General features: G+C 40.0%; 1 protein-coding gene across 50 annotated transcripts in view; it reads right to left on the bottom strand.

Annotated features, from left to right (window-relative positions):
* The window catches only part of PMFBP1 (polyamine modulated factor 1 binding protein 1), a 484,787-nt gene that overhangs the window by 377,805 nt on the left and 89,174 nt on the right, over positions 1–17,808 (bottom strand). For all 50 annotated transcript variants that reach the window (XM_056823979.1, XM_056823945.1, XM_056824098.1 and 47 more), the window contains 4 exons: positions 14,940–15,077; positions 12,636–12,773; positions 10,109–10,246; positions 4,329–4,466 (listed from right to left, as the gene is read on the bottom strand). In XM_056823979.1, coding sequence (XP_056679957.1) covers positions 4,329–4,466; positions 10,109–10,246; positions 12,636–12,773; positions 14,940–15,077 — 552 coding nt within the window. The remainder of the gene's footprint in view (positions 1–4,328; positions 4,467–10,108; positions 10,247–12,635; positions 12,774–14,939; positions 15,078–17,808) is intronic.

The raw sequence follows: 17,808 nt of genomic DNA, 5'->3' as shown, positions 1-17,808 counted from the left end.
TAAATGTAATTTGTTAGAATGTAATTTTGTATAAACACAAATGATGTATGAATTTGTACTTTGAAGAAAATTAATTCTTAAGGTGAATTGGATGAGACAATATGTAAAGATATGATATATAAATTATGTATGTAAATGATGCAATTGATATGAAGAATGATAATCAGGGTTCTTCTGAGCCACTAATAGCAGGTGACAGAATACCTTGTAGGAGTTAGGTTTAGTGATGGCAGAAGTAAGTTGTAGAATGTGAAAGAGGTCTAGGGAGGTATAGGAGACTTTAATAGAATATAGGGACTTCTTTATGAGAGCCAGAAGATAGACATGTTTTATGAACAATGTATGTAGGTATGTAAATGTGTCAGAAGGGAAAATAGAGAATTTGGACTCTGCTTTTATGCAGAGGATTGAAGGGAAAAATAGAAAATGTTTTGAGACTAAGTTTATTTAAGTAATGATGGTGAAAAAGCAAGTAGAAGATGGTGAGAGAATGTTGCATTGAAAAATTAATGAAACAGGTTAACAGACTTTATCAAAAACATTTGAAAGCTGTGAGGTTTTTAATTAAAATCCATTGGGAAAATATTAAGTGAAAGTTTTAAAACATGCAAGTTTTAAAAATATAGTAGTCTTAGTTGTGAAGAAAGAGGCAAAAACGAAAGTTGTATTAATGAAGAAATATTTCCTCATTTCCAAGTAAGGTAAACAACCAGGAGATGAAGCCATAATAAATCAGAAGCAGGACAGCTTTGAGATAAATGCTACTGAGTACTTAAAACTGCCTGCAAGCTTATTAACCCTTTCCTGACACACAGAAAGAGAGAAAGTATCTGTAATTATTTTTATTGGAATTCAAGGACTAAAACAGAAAATGAGGAATAAAGAAAATATAAAACTGTTTTTTTACTATATGGAAATTTTAAAGAGAAAAACATTTTAACTATAAGCTTGTAAAACTTTAAGGAGTCATTTAAGTGGGCAAAGTAATCAGTCCTGCAAAATCAAAAGGCTTGTTTGAGTTATGGAACTTTAAGATGAACATTCCATGTCCCAAATTATCAAATGAGTTCATTGTTGATATATGATTAATGAGTTGAATTAATTAGTGAGCTGTCTCACATAACTTTAGGGAAGTAAACTTAAGAGCCCCTGATACACTAACTTCATAAGCTTGATTAAATCTTGATTTGGTGGTAAAAGCAGGAACTCAAAGACGGAGTATATATAAAGGAGGAATTTTTAGATGGGCTAAAGGCAATGAAAGGAATAGAAATAAATTCTAAGAAAATTCAAAATGTATAATTTACCAGATATTGAAACCCTTATATAAAGTGACTAGGGAAAAATGAGTTTTCTTGGAGACCTGATAAAAATAAAGTTTTTGAAGAAGCTAGCATAATAAAATGGAAATGGCATACATTCAAAATAGAACAAAACCTGAAAGATATGTATTTCTACCTTACATGAAAAAGTAGCTTCCATTTATCCAGTAAATGATAAAGTTTTAGATACCAAAGAAATAAATTCAGATATAACAAATTCTTGCATGCAACAGAATAATTGATATGCTAGTCTTAAAGCTCATGATTAAAAACATGCTTGGTTTATGGACAGAACAGCTAAATATGTTGGACAAGTTTGACACTGAATGGCCATGTCATATAATCCTCACACTAAAGTCACCTTAGAAAGTACTTGGATGGGAAGAAGTAGTAAGCTACCTAAATTAGTAGTTATACATCAAACTATTAAACAAGAACAAGAGAAACAATGTCATATTTTCACTGATTTGTGGACAATGGCAAATGAATTAACTATTTGAATGCCAATATAGAAAAATCAGAAATGGGAGGTTCCTGGTTGAGAAATTTGTGATAAAATTTGTGGTAAAAAATCTGGGAAATGTCTTTAAATACTAACATCAGTTTTTCCAATAGATGCTCATTTGCAGATCATTAACATTACAAATTAGTGACGAGGATGTGATGGGCCAATTGTACCAGTCAATGTAATAACTAGGGAAGTAGAATTAAAAAAGGAGAACTTTTTGGAATGTCTTATGAGGAGTTAGCAAAATTACTAAATTGTCTATGTTGTAATGTCAGAATTTTACTTTGGGAAATAAGGCAGGAATTGACAAAAATGAAACTGATGGATTGCCCACTAATGAATTGTTTTAAAAGTATAAAGAAAAGAATTTTGGAGAAAGCCAAAACCCAGAGTCTAAGAGTCTCCACTTCTGCTGCTTTCTCACTTCCTTTTTCATAGCTCTACTATTAAAGAAGATGATGCTAGTAGACATTTGTGAAGTAAACAGAAAGGCATTTACTGACCACAAATAAATCTGATGATTTTTTTGAAAAGGTCCTTAATGTGTGTGTGTGTGTGTGGAGTAAAACTGGCTGTCTCCCCCTCTTGCCAAGAAGGAGGGGCAAACACAGAGAAGTGAATACATTGTAATAGGTCAGAGATAAACTAATTTTATTTAGAATCCAAGACAGGAAGAGAAACTTTTTTGACAATCATGGTAAGGCAAATGAATAATATATAAAGAAAATACAGAATTGACATTTACTATATAGAGAAGTTGTAGGAGAAAAAGATTTATTTGAAGTGGTATTTTTTTTAGATTATGGATGTTTGTCATTTAAGAAAAAGGTTTATGGGAACCACACCTGATAATTATAACCCTGGTAGGCACTCAGAAGAGAAATGAATGGTTGAAAAAGGCAATCTGGACCTCAGCCAAGATAGGACCTTATTCAAACGTGTATTCTAGTGTTCCCTGAGTGAAATATCTATGGCATGAGCCTGTATCAGCCTTGGCTTGTGCATGTGGTCAGATGCTTAGTCTGTATCCATGAAGACAGTTAAAGATCTTTTTTCCCTGCCTTACTTTAGTGACAAATCCAACAATTAGCAAAGAATGCAATTTCTGAAGTAAGAGTTACCATTTTTTTTAACAAGCAAAGTTGATTAATAAAGGAATATCAGTACTGCTTAAGTGAAGACTCTAAACAGGTGAGACTTTGATGATCTATAATTGAGATTTCACAGGAATAGGTAGACCTAGTTTTAAGAAGTGCAATCTAAAATTTTAAAGTTTTAAGGAGCATCAAACATAAAAACAAAAAAAAGGGGGGGAATAATGAAGAAATTCAATCCCTCTCCCAATTGCAGCCCAAGGTCTAAAAATTACCCACTTCCTGGCCAGCCATGGAGCAGGGATAGATAGAAGATTCAAACAGCCTACCTCTTTCCCGGCTTTCTCCCAGCTCTAGACAGCAAAGTATGTTATTGCTTATGCTAAACCAGGAAAACAAGATGTACCCAATGCTTGAGTCCCAGTGTGGGACCAAGTCCAGGTAAAAGATAGGAAACGGAAACCTTTAAAATTCATTTAAACAGGATCCCATACTGTCCACTCATAATTTGCTTAAAGTTTATAGGTTCACAACTCCAGAGTGAAGAAAAGTCAAGTCAACAGATGAATGGTCCATGAACCTTGTCCCTGGAGAGCTGAATCAACTCCAAATCACTAGGCCACCATACTGGAGGAAGCAGATGAGAGTTGAAGTGGCAGCTGCCACCAAGAAACATGAATTTAAGTGAACTATTGTTTTAAGAGGTTGCAAGCATAGGAGACTGCCAAGGGCACTGGCTTCAAGGACACTGACTTACTAATTGTAACTCTTGGGTCTTTGTGAAACTTACAAGAAATTGTAAAGACCCCTTTTGACTAATTGACTGTTCTGTTTTACAGTGGAACCTTTTGACTTTATGTACTTTTCATCTGTTCCCACTCATGAGATTCAGCTACAAAACAAATAAAAAGGGGAGTGCGGAGATGTTGGGGTCAGATTGACCTGAGGAGAAAGGAGTCATTAATAATTGTCACAGAGAACTGCCTTACACTGATAAAGGCCCCAGCAAAGCTGTTTACAAGAGTATCAGGAGGCTTCCTGAGATACACTCTGGCCACTTGGACTGCTTGGGTTTCTAGGAAAGCCCTAGAAATGCTTTGGGTACTGCCTCTCCATAAACAATATCTTTTGGGACAGAAACACCTCCTGAATATAATGTAATGCCACAAAAACTGCACTTTATTCTCTATAAAAATCAAAGATTATGGATAATAAAGTGAAGCTGTATGTCACTTTCACATGGATACAGACTCATTATTTTCAGGGTTCAGATCCTTAAAAGGGCAAGAGTGGGCCGGCAAAGTTTGATACTCCAGTGAAAAAGGATGGGCAGCTAGATTACAGAAATAATGTCCAAGAGCTGTTCCCCAGCCACAAGATTACAATGCTCTTGGCTCTGCTCACCTTTTCTCCTTTTGGTTGGATTTTTTTCTCAGTAGAACTGAGTTTTCTTGGCGTCGAAACCTGCTGCAATGGAGAATATTCTATCTCACCCTGGAGATCCACACTCTCCTCTGAGGGTTCACTCACAGTATCTTCCTCCTATTCATCATGCAAATACACAATTAGGACTTAGGTGAGACTTAAAATGCTCAACTCTATTTCCCTGAATCCCATTTTCACTTTGCATGTCTTTGGATCTTCTCAATAATCTCCTTGACCTCTCTCCAAAGTCTTTGTAAAGACAATTGGAGTGAGTTTGGTGGGAAAACTGATTCTCTTGACTTTCTTTTTCTGACTTTCTTACTAACTTAGGAGGAATAAAGTTAGTTACTTATCACCCTTCATTCTTAATCACTTCTTTCCTTGATTTTTCACCTCTAAAACAATCAGGCAAACAGCTAGCCAGGGTCAAATAGAAGGTGAGAAAAGGTTTTGCCAAATAGGTGGCTCCTATTAAAATGATATTTCTATTCCATGGGAACTAGAACAACTTCCAGTAACTGATGCAGAGTGAGAGGAGCAGAACCAGGAGAACATTATACACAGAGACTGATACACTGTGGTACAATCAAATGTAATGGACTTCTCCATTAGTGGCAATGCAGTGATCCTGAGCAATTTGGAGGAATCTATGAGAAAAACCACTATCCATATTCAGAGGAAAAACACATTAGAAACACAGAAGAAAAACAGGGAGTAGAAACACAGAAGAAAAACAATTGCTTGAATACATGAGTCGAGGGGAAATGTCTGGGGAGGTAGATTCTAAATGAATATCCTAATGCAAACACCAACAACATGCAAATAGGTTCTGATCAAGGACACAAGTAATACCCAATGAAATTGCACATCAACTGCGGGGGGGAAAGGTGGGTGGAGGGGAGGGATGGAAATAATGTGATTATTGTAACCAAGGAATAATGTTCTAAATTGACAAAATAAACTAATTCAAATAAGAAAGAAAAGAAAAGAAAAATAAAATAAATAAATAAATAAATAGTAGTAATAGTAGTCTCTGGGTGACTGAGAATGACAATTGTCTTTGTGCGTTTTCATCTACGGAGTACCCTCATATGGCTTTGAAGTCCAAAGACTGAGGCTCAAAGTTTGTGGCACATGGAGCATGGGACGCCAGTTGTTACGGGAGGTGCGGTTGTGGCCTGGTGTCGGCGTTCACACGCAGCGGCAAGATGTCGACTTCACTCATCTTCAAAGGTGGTGGCGGCATGGTTAATGTGGGTTCGCCAGCTGCTTCTGTCAGAGGCAGCAAGTTCTAGTTGCTTTGGTGTAATGCCAGCCCACTTCAAGTTGGACTTTAGCTGATCCTTGAATCTTTTCTTTGGTCGACCTTGTTTCCTGAGTCCAGCTGACCATAGAATACCTGTCTTGGTATTCTCTGTGGGTCCATGCGGATGACGTGTCCAGACCATCGTAGCTGGGTTTTGAGGACCATGACTTCGATGCTGGTGGAGTTGGCTCTGTCGAGGACTTTCTGATTAGTGATTCGGTCCTGCCATCGGATCCTCATGATTGACCGGAGAGAGCGTTGATGGAATTGCTCCAGCTGTTTCATGTGCTTTCGGTACAGTGTCCATGTCTCACAATCGTACAGGAGCGAGCTGAGGACCACTGCGTTATACACTTCGAGCTTTGTCGCAGTGCTTACACCGCTGTTTTGGAGGACTTTGCAGCACAGCTGCCCGAGTGCCTGGTTGGCCTTGTGGATCCTGGCATTGATCTCTTGGTCTAAGGTCCCGTCGTTGGCGATGGTGCTGCCCAGGTACTTGAAAGTGTTGACGTTAGAAAGCTGCGTGCCATCGATTGTAATGCACGGCTGGTTCGTTGGCCTCCCTGGTGCGGGTTGGAACAGCACCTCTGTTTTGCTGAGGCTGATAGTCAGGCCAAACAGTTTTGTTGCGGTAGAGAACCTGTCCACAATGGTTTGAAGATGATTTTCTTGGTGGGCCATGAGAGCACAGTGATCTGCGATGAGAGCTTCAAGAATGAGTCTCTCTGTTCTTTGTTTTTGCAGTCAGGCGGTGAAGGTCGAATAGTGAGCCATCCAGTTGGTATTTGATGTAGACGCCCAGATTTAGATCCATGACAGCATGTCATAATACTTGGGTGAAAAATAGGTTGAATAGCACCAGAGCAAGGACACATCATTGGAAGTCTCTCCACCAGATAGGACTTCCCCTGTCATGTCGACATGAAAGAGCTGGATCAGTTTGACGAATTTTGCTGGGCAACCAAGCTTGCTAAGGATCACCCACAATGCATCCCTGTTCACGGTGTCGAATGCCTTTGTCAGGTCTATGAAGACAATGTAGAAACTCAGGTTCTGCTCAGGGCATTTTTCCTGCATTTGCCTCACCGTGAAGACCATGTTGATGGTGCTGTGATCTGGTCAGAAGCCACATTGTGATTCAGGCAGGTTCTGCTCTGAAACAGATGACAGGAGTCTGTTGAGTATAACAGGGGCGAGGATCTTTCCAGCAGTGGAGAGTAGTGAGATTCCTCTGTAGTTGTCACAGGCTGCTTGTGCGCCTTTGTTCTTGTATAGGACTATGATGGAGGCATCTCTGAGTTCTGGGGGCATGTCTTCCTCTTCCCATATGCTGGTCAGCACTATGTGGAATGCCTGGAGCGCCTTTCCATTTAAGGCCTTGTACACCTCGGTTGGGATCCCGTCTTTACTGGGTGTCTTGCCTGCACTCATTTGTTTAATGGCTTTTTGAACTTCTAATGAAGGAGAGATGTCAAGTTGTTCAATGGTGTTCTTTTGGGGGATCTGGTCAAGGACACTTTGGTCGAGTGAAGAAGGTCAGTTGAGAAGCTGACTGAAGTGTTCTTTCCACCTGTTGCTGATGCCTTTTTTATCTTTTATGAGAGTGTCATCGTCAGAGGATAGCAAGGGAGTGGTGGTGGGTTTTAATGGCCCATAGACAGTCTTGAGGGCACTGAAAAATTGTTTGTAGTTTTTCTTATCAGCAAAGGGCTGGATTTCTTCTGCCTTTTTTTCCCACCATCGGTCTTGCATTTTCCTGATCTCATACTGTGCTGTGGCTTGGAGAAATTTGAATCTGTTCTTTTTAGGAGCAGAGTTTGGGTTATTTTGCCACTCCATAAAGGCTTTGTTCTTTTTGCTAAATAGGTCTTCAATAGCAGTGTTGTTTTCGTCGAACCAGTCCTGGTGGTTGCGTTGTTTGGGGCCAAGGACTGCCTTAGATGTTTCCTTCACTGCATCTCTGAACTGGTTCCATTTCTCAGTTGAGCTTCCAGTGAGTGGTCCCTTGGCAGACAGCTTGTCATCTAGGCAGGACTGGAACGTTTGCAAATAAGATGGATCTCTAAGATGACTCACGTTGTAAAATGCGCGAACTGTCTGGGAGCTTCTTGGATGGCAAGGCTCAATGCGCATTTGAAGAGTCACTCTAACCAATCGGTGGTCTGTCCAGCATTCAGCTCCTCTCATGGCTCTGGTGATCTGTACATCCTGGATGTCTCGCCGGTGTACAATGATGTAGTCAATGAGATGCCACTGTTTTGATCGTGGGTGCATCCACGTTGTTTTATATTTGTTCGCCATTCTGAACACAGTGTTTGTGAGGGTGAGTTCAAACTCTGAGCATTTGCTGAGTAGCAGTAGGCCGTTGTTGTTCATTTTGCCCACGCCGTGTTTGCTGAGCACTCCTTTCCATCTTTCATGGTCCTGGCCAACACAGGTGTTGAAGTCTCCCAGTACTATCAGCTTGGGGTGTATGGGGTGTTAAGGGAGTGATAGTATCTCTGGTATGGAGGGCTTGTCGTGCCTTCCTAGGGCAGCTCTCCAGCCTCTGACCCCCCACCTGACACCCAGCTCTCACTTGTGGCTCCCAGTAGCTGCTAGCATGTGGCAGCAGCCACACCCCGGGAAAATAAATAAATAAACTGATACCTAACATCATTCATTACACAGATAAAAGAGAAATTTTTTTTCTAGTTGAAGGTGACATGAAAGGGAAACCTAACTTTGGTACAGTAGGTAAGATTATAATGTGACTCAGAAGCTGGGGAAGTGGTTTGGTCATGGGATTCTAGGCCTTCATTATACACTGAGGAACTGATGCCTGTTTGACAAGAAGTGGAGACTAGAACACAGAATGACTTCTAGATCTATCCCACTTCCCATCTCTATGGTTGTCTTGGGTCTCCTCACCTTTTCTGGCTGCCTTTCTATCTTTTTCTCCAGATAACTAAACTTTATGGTAGGTGAACCCTGTTGTAATGGATAATATTGCATCTCATTCCAGAGAGTCTAGTTCCCATACTGGGGCTCATTTCATCTATACTTCTACTCCTCTTCAGGCAAAAACAAATCTCCAGACCTCTAGAATGACCTGCCAGCTAGACTTCTCAGAACTATCACCCTGAATTAGACTTGCATAATTTTTCCTGGGACTGCTTAGTCTGTTCTCATCAACCTCTTTGATGCATTCTAAAGATTTTTTCAAAGAAAACTACACTTATTTTGGAGAATTAAATCTCTCAACTTGTTTTCCTAACTTCCTCACAGAGATAGTAGGATACAGGGTATTTTTTCTCCTGCAACCCACTGACAGCCATTTTCCCTTTCATGTCCAGGTCTAAAACAAATTGAGCAAATAAGAAACATACCACCCACCAACAGCAGTGGCTAAATTTCAGGGCTATGTTATATTGGGGTGCATCTTGAATCTTGAATATAGTGATCTTTATTTACCTCAGTAAAAGTGAGACTCTTAAGTGAAACCTGGCTTTAGTCAGAAAATCGGTAGGGTTGGATGGTGTGAATTTTAGATTTACTATCTAGCAACCAGGAATATATACACACCAACTTAAGGATCAAGTGTTGAGGAGGATGGCCTATGACAAACGTGTGCAAGCAAGTGATAAGAAACAAATAAGAAACAACTGACAGACCCCTTGGGTGGTCCTAAGTTAAGTTTAAGCTACTATTGGTACATGTGAGACACAGGAAGTGATGTAAAGAATGGTCTATATATTTCACGTCACTTCCTCTCTCTGGGCTCTCTCAAGGAGACATGGCTCTTGCTCTCACTCTCACTCGGAGAAACATTGGTCTCTGTCGGCAGTGTGTGGAGTGTTGGGTGGCGTTTGGTGTCTTGGTGGTTGGAGTTTGCGGCTTGCCAGTAAGGGACTGGAGAAGGTTGGTAGCATGACTTAGGTGAGGCGTCTTCCCTGAATGACCTGGATGAGTGATTTATGCCAATTCCTTTTTCCTTTAACTCCTAAAAGCACTATCCTCTTAGGAGGCTCCTAATCTCTGAGTAAAACTCATGGTTGGAAGCCGAGGTAGTTTTAATCTTCTGAGGAAACCTCATGGCTCAGTTCTCTGAACTTCCCTTGGCTTTGGCTAGGCCTGGAGAAATCTTATACCCTTCTCTCTCTCTCTGCTTCTTAATTCCTTCCCTCTATTGTAATTAAACCACCATAACATTCACAAACTGAGTATTTTTACTGGGATTGAATTCATCCCTGGTAACCACTAGTATAATATCTTCAGTCAATAACCCCTAAATTTACCCCTTACAATGGTGAACAGCAAGTTGAGGGGTATGCTTGGTCATAGAATATTAGATTTTCATTTCCTAAAAGAAGTTTGATAGTCCAGTGACAAAGGATGTGCAGCTAGATTATAGAAGGAATGTCCAAGAGCTGTTCCCCAGCCACAAGATTACAATGCTCTTGGCTCTGCTCACCTTTTCTCCTTTTGGTTGGATTTTCTTCTCAGTAGAACTGAGTTTTCTTGGAGTTGAAGCCTGCTGCAATGGAGAATATTCCATCTCACCTTGGAGATCCACACTCTCCTCTGAGAGTTCACTCACAGTATATTCCTCCTATTCATCATGCAAATACACACATTAGGACTTAGGTGAGATTTAAAATGCTCAAATCTATTTCCCTGAATCCTATTTGCACTCTACATGTCTTTGGCTTTTCTCAATAATCTCCTTGACCATTTTATAAAATCTTTGTAAAGAAAATTGGAGTGAGTTTGGTGGGAAAACTGATTCTCTTGACTTTCTTTTTCCTGCCTTTCTTACTAACTTAGGAGGAATAAAGTTAGTTACTTCTCACCCTTCATTTCTAACACCTTCTTCTCTTGATTTTTCACCTCTAAAACAATCCAGCAACCAGTTAGCCAGGTCAGATAGGAGGTGAGAAAAGGTTTTTCCAGGAGTAGGTAGTTGGTGCCTCCTATTAAACTGATATTTCTATCATATTTTACACAGGAAATGAGAATTTTTTCTAGTTGAAGGTGACATGAAAGTGAAACCTGACTTTGGTACAGTAGGTAAGATTATAAAGTGACACAGAAGCTGGGGAAGTGGTTTTGTCATGGGATTCTAGGCCTTCATTATACACTGATAAACTTATGGCTGTTTAAAAAGAAGTGGAGGCTAGAACACAGAATGTCTTCTAGATCTATCCCACTTCCAATCTCTATGGTTGTCTTGGGTCTCCTCACCTTTTCTGGCTGCCTTTCCATCTTTTTCTCCAGATAACTAAACTTTATGGTAGGTGAACCCTGTTGTAATGGATAATATTGCATCTCATTCCAGAGAGTCTAGTTCCCATCCTGGGGCTCATTTCATCTATACTTCTACTCCTCTTCAGGCAAAAACAAATCTCCAGACCTCTAGAATGATCTGCCAGCTAGACTTCTCAGAACTATCACCCTGAATTAGACTTGCATAATTTTTCCTGGGACTGCTTAGTCTGTTCTCATCAACCTCTTTGATGCATTCTAAAGATTTTTTTCAAAGAAAACTACACTTATTTTGGAGAATTAAATCTCTCAACTTGTTTTCCTAACTTCCTCACGGAGATAGTAGGATACAGGGTATTTTTTCTCCTGCAACCCACTGACAGCCATTTTCCCTTTCATGTCCAGGTCTAAAACAAATTGAGCAAATAAGAAACATACCACCCTCCAACAGCAGTGGCTAAATTTCAGGGCTATGTTATATTGGGGTGCATCTTGAATCTTGAATATAGTGATCTTTATTTACCTCAGTAAAAGTGAGACTCTTAAGTGAAACCTGGCTTTAGTCAGAAAATCGGTAGGGTTGGATGGTGTGAATTTTAGATTTACTATCTAGCAACCAGGAATATATACACACCAACTTAAGGATCAAGTGTTGAGGAGGATGGCCTATGACAAACGTGTGCAAGCAAGTGATAAGAAACAAATAAGAAACAACTGACAGACCCCTTGGGTGGTCCTAAGTTAAGTTTAAGCTACTATTGGTACATGTGAGACACAGGAAGTGATGTAAAGAATGGTCTATATATTTCACGTCACTTCCTCTCTCTGGGCTCTCTCAAGGAGACATGGCTCTTGCTCTCACTCTCACTCGGAGAAACATTGGTCTCTGTCGGCAGTGTGTGGAGTGTTGGGTGGCGTTTGGTGTCTTGGTGGTTGGAGTTTGCGGCTTGCCAGTAAGGGACTGGAGAAGGTTGGTAGCATGACTTAGGTGAGGCGTCTTCCCTGAATGACCTGGATGAGTGATTTATGCCAATTCCTTTTTCCTTTAACTCCTAAAAGCACTATCCTCTTAGGAGGCTCCTAATCTCTGAGTAAAACTCATGGTTGGAAGCCGAGGTAGTTTTAATCTTCTGAGGAAACCTCATGGCTCAGTTCTCTGAACTTCCCTTGGCTTTGGCTAGGCCTGGAGAAATCTTATACCCTTCTCTCTCTCTCTGCTTCTTAATTCCTTCCCTCTATTGTAATTAAACCACCATAACATTCACAAACTGAGTATTTTTACTGGGATTGAATTCATCCCTGGTAACCACTAGTATAATATCTTCAGTCAATAACCCCTAAATTTACCCCTTACAATGGTGAACAGCAAGTTGAGGGGTATGCTTGGTCATAGAATATTAGATTTTCATTTCCTAAAAGAAGTTTGATAGTCCAGTGACAAAGGATGTGCAGCTAGATTATAGAAGGAATGTCCAAGAGCTGTTCCCCAGCCACAAGATTACAATGCTCTTGGGGACAGCTGGGTAGCTCAGTGGATTGAAAGCCAGGCCTAGAGACAGGAGGTCCTAGGTTCAAATCTGGCCTCAGACACTTCCCAGACCCTGGGCAAGTTCACTTGACCCCCATTACCTAGCCCTTATCACTCTTTTGCATTGGATTCAATACACAGTATTGACTCCAAGACGGAAGGTAAGGGTTTAAAAAAAAAAGATTACAATGCTCTTGGCTCTGCTCACCTTTTCTCCTTTTGGTTGGATTTTCTTCTCAGTAGAACTGAGTTTTCTTGGAGTTGAAGCCTGCTGCAATGGAGAATATTCCATCTCACCCTGGAGATCCACACTCTCCTCTGAGGGTTCACTCACAGTATCTTCCTCCTATTCATCATGCAAATACACACATTAGGTGAGACTTAAAATGTTCAAATCTATTTCCCTGAATCCTAATTGCATTCTGTATGTCTTTGGCTCTTCTCAACAATCTCCTTGACTGCTTTACAAAGTCTTTGTAAAGAAAATTGGAGTGAGTTTGGTGGGAAAACTGATTCTCTTGACTTTCTTTTTCTGCCTTTCTTACTAACTTGGAGGGAATAATTAGTTACTTGTCACCCCTCATTCCTAAAACCTTCTTCCCTTGATTTTTTACCTCTAAAACAATCAAGCAACCAGTTAGTCAGTGTCAGAGAGGTGGTTAGAAAAGGTTTTGCCAGGAGTAGGTAGTTGGTGCCTCTTATTAAACTGATATTTCTATCATGCTTTACACAGAATTTTTTCTAGTTGAAGGTGACATGAAAGTGAAACCTGACTTTGGTATAGTAGGTAAGATTATAACTTGACCCAGAACCTAGGGGAAGTGGTTTTGTCATGGGATTCTAGGCCTTCATTATACACTGAGGAACTAATGCCTGTTTGACAAGAAGTGGAGGCTAGAACACAGAATGTCTTCTAGATCTATCCCACTTCCCATCTCTATGGTTGTCTTGGGTCTCCTCACCTTTTCTGGCTGCCTTTCCATTTTTTCTCCAGATAACTAGGCTTTATGGTAGGTGAGCCCTGTTGTAATGGATAATATTGCATCTCATTGTAGAGAGTCTAGTTCCCATCCTTTGGATCATTTAATCAATATTCTACTCCTCTTCAGGCAAAAACAAACCTCCAGACATCTGGAAGGACCTGCCAGCTAGTCTTCTCAGAACTATCACCCTGAATCAGATCACATACTTTTTCTTGTGATTGTTTAGTCTATTGTCATCATTCTCTTTATTGCATTCTAAAGATTTTTTCAAAGAAAACTACACATATTTTGGAGAATAAACTCTCAATTTCTTTTCCCAACTTCCTCACAGAGATAGTAGGAAAAGGAGGTTATAGAGACTCCTGCAATACACTGGCACCAATTTTCCCTTTCATTTCCTGGTCTAAAACAAATTGAGCAAATAAGCAACACACCACCCTCCAACAGGAGTGACTAAATTTCAGGGCCAAGTTAGATTGGGGTGCATCTTGAATCTTGAATATAGTGATCTTTATTTACCTCAGTAAGTGAGACTCTTAAGTGAAACCTAGCTTTAGTCAGAAAATAGGTAGAGTTGGATGGTGTGAATTTTAGATTTACTCCACCCTGCTTAGTCTAGTGACCAGGAATATATACACCCCTACTTAAGGATCAAGTGTTGAGGAGGATGGCCTATGACAGCCATGTGTTAGCAAGTGACAAATAAGAAACAACTGACAGACGCCCTGGGCAGTCCTAAGTTAAGCTTAAGTGACCATTGGTACATGTGAGATGCAGGAAGTGATAAAAAGAATGGTCTATATATTTCACATCACTTCCTCTCTATGGGCTCTCTCATGGAGACATGGCTCTTGCTCTCACTCTAGCTTGCAGAGATGTTTGTCTCTGTTGGCAGCGTGGGGATTCTTTGGTGGCGTTTGGTGTCTTGGCGGTTGGAGTTTGCGGCTTGCTGGTAAGGGCCTGGAGAAGCTTGGTAGCATGACTTAGGTGAGGCGTCTTCCCTGAGTGACCTGGGTGAGTGATTTATGCCAATTCCTTTTTCCTTTACCTCCTAAAAGTACTATCTTCTTAGGAGGCTCCTCAACTCTTGAGTAGAACTCCTGGCTGGAAGCAGAGCTACTTTTAATCTTCTGAGGAGGCCTTGTGGCTCAGTTCTCTGGAATTACCTTGGCTTTGGCTAGGCCCAGAGAAATCTTATACTCTTTTCTCTCTCTTCTTCTTCTTAATTCCTTCCCTCTACTGTAATTAAACCACCATAACATTCACAAACTGACTTGAGTATTTTTATTGACATTGAATTAATTCCTGGTGATCACTAGTATAATATCTTCAGTCAATATCCCCTAAATTTACTCCTTACAATGGTGAAGAGCAAGTTGAGGGGTGTGCTTGATCATACAACTTTAGATTTTCATTTCCTAATAGAAGTTTGATAGTACAGTGACAAAGGATGTGCAGCTAGATTATAGAAGGAATGTCCAAGAGCTGTTCCCTATCCACAAGATTACAATGCTCTTGGCTCTGCTCACCTTTTCTCCTTTTGGTTGGATTTTCTTCTCAGTAGAACTGAGTTTTCTTGGAGTTGAAGCCTGCTGCAATGGAGAATATTCCATCTCATCCTGGAGATCCACACTCTCCTCTGAGGGTTCACTCACAGTATATTCCTCCTATTCATCATGCAAATACACACATTAGGACTTAGGTGAGATTTAAAATGCTCAAATCTATTTCCCTGAATCCTATTTGCACTCTACATGTCTTTGGTTTTTCTCAATAATCTCCTTGACCATTTTACAAAGTCTTTGTAAAGAAAACTGGAATGAGTTTGGTGGGAAAACTGATTCTCTTGATTTTCTTTTTCTGCCTTTCTTACTAACTTAGGAGGAATAAAGTTAGTTACTTCTCACCCTTCATTCCTAACCCCTTCTTCCCTTGATTTTTCACCTCTAAAATAATCAAGCAACCAGTTAGTCAGGGTCAGATAGGAGGTGAGGAAAGGTTTTGCCAAGAGTAGGTAGTTATTGTCTCCTTTTAAAATGATATTTCTATCATGCTTTACACAGAAAAAAGAGAACATTTGTTAGTTGAGGGTGACATGTGTGAATCTTGAAATTTCTCAGCCTTGTGAATGTTAAAAAATTCCCCATTGGGGAAATCTCCATTGGGACAATTCCCTACTGGGACCAATCCCCATTTGGACAGTAAGAACTCTACTTAGATCAGAAATGGGAAGATCTCTACTCCACCCTTACGGAAGATTGCTTTAGGGGAGAAAACTCCTTGCTGAACAATGAAAAATACTTAAACCCATACTTAAGCCATGCTTATTTTTAGAATTAATACAAAGGGGTGCTAAGTACCTATAAAGGTCAGGCAACTTGTGAACTTACAAGGAGCAAATAGAAAAAAAACTTAGAGATTCTAGCCCACTCAGGTGTGGATTACTAAAAGGATTAGTCTACTCAGGTGTGAATTCAGAATGGGCTGTCCTTTGGAAAACATCTATTGTGATTGGTAGATGGAAGAACTTAGGGAAGGTTACATAGGAGAAAACCCCCTATATAAGAAAAGGACAGGATGTCTCTAGGGACAGTCAGCTGGGAAAGGCTGCCTTGAAGGGTCTCTCTCAAGACTCTCTCAGGGACATTTCAGATTGAGATTTTGAGCTGTTGAAGTCAGGTGAGATGGAGCTGGCCTGGTGTCACTAGATTCCTTGCTAGGACAGATCTTGTGGTGAGTAATTAAGGACTGACTGATCTCTCTCTTAAGACTCTGGTCTAGGCCATGTTGGCTTAAGGCCCTTCATACTTATTCCTTTCTTACTCTTTCTCTCTTTAATTCCTCATTGTATTATTAATTAAATCTCTATAAAACCCAGTTGACTTGGGTATATTTCATAATTGGGAATATTTCCCTGGCGACCACCTTATATTTGATTTTAAAACAAGACACTGTAGTGAAAACATTTTCTGGGGTCACAACTTACTCACCCACTCTTTTAGCGGCCACAAATTAAGTCTTCCACTATTTTAACTCACTACAGTTAATAGCCTTCAAATATTTTAACTATTACAGTTTATGGCTCCCACTCTTTTAAATGAAACACATGAAAATGAAACCTAACTTTGGTAGCATAGGTAGGATTATAAACTGACCCAGAAGCTAGGGGAGTGGTTTTGTCATGGGATTTTAGGCCTTCATTATACACTGAGGAACTGATGCCTCTTAGACAAGAAGTGGAGACTAGATCCAAGAATGACTTCCAGATCTATCCCACTTCCCATGTCTATGGTTGTCGTGGGTCTCTTCACCTTTTCTGACTACCTTTCCATCTTCTTCTCCAGATAAATAGGTTTTCTGGTAGGTGAGCCCTGTTGCAATGGATAATATTGCAACTCATTCCAGATGGTCTAGTTCCCATTGTAAACCTTAAAATTTCCCAGACCCTACTTTATAAGATTGGATTAAGACCATTCCCCATTTGGGCAGTGAACTCTGCTTAAAGCAGGAATGTGAGAATTCTACTTTACCTACTTGGGTCTGCCCTAGGGGAAGATAAAGTTGTAAACTCTTTTCTGAACAATGAAAAGTACTTAAACCCATACTTTTCTTAAGCTAAGTACCTATAAAGGTCAAGCAACTTGTGAATTTACAAGGAACAAAGAACTGGAAAACTTACTCAGAGCTTTCCTGGTGTGAATTACTCAAAAATCCACACCTTCTTAGGTGTGGACTAAGAATGGGTGGTCCTTTAGAAATATCTACAGTGACTGGTAGATGTAAGGACTTAGGGGAGGGAAGATTTTGCCCTTAAAAATAAGAGCTCAGGGAAGAGCTAGGAGGTCATTCTGAAACATTCAGATTGGAGAGACTCATTCTGAGGAGACTGATTCTGAAATATTCAGACGGAGGACAGAGCTGGTGAAAGCAGCTGAGATGCTGCTGGCCTGGTGTCATTAGAAATCCTTACTTAGACAGACCTTGTGGTGAATGTTAAAAAACTGATTCTTTTCTTACTCTCTCTCTTTTTCTTTGATTACTCATTGTATTGTTAATTAAAATCTCTATAAAACCCAATTGACTTGGGTATTTGAATAATTGGGAATATTTCCCTGGCGACCACCTTATATTTGATTTTACACCCAAGACACTGTAGTGAAACATGTTTCTGTGGTCAAATTTACTCACCCTCTCTTATATCTATCACAATTTATATCTTCCACTATTTTAATCACTACAGTTTAAGACCTCAACCATTTTAAATCTCACACCGTCCTTGGGCTCATTTAATCCATACTTCCACTCCTCTTCAGGTGAAAAAACTCCAGCTATCTGGAATGATTTGCCACTTAGATTGTTCAGAATTATCACTCTGAACCAGATTCCCATAAATTTCCT

This window comes from Monodelphis domestica, chromosome 1, assembly GCF_027887165.1.
Source record: "Monodelphis domestica isolate mMonDom1 chromosome 1, mMonDom1.pri, whole genome shotgun sequence".
In the NCBI taxonomy this organism is placed as follows: domain Eukaryota; kingdom Metazoa; phylum Chordata; class Mammalia; order Didelphimorphia; family Didelphidae; genus Monodelphis; species Monodelphis domestica.
The sequence above is the reverse complement of the archived record's forward strand: the minus strand, read 5'-3'. Positions and strand labels throughout refer to the sequence as shown.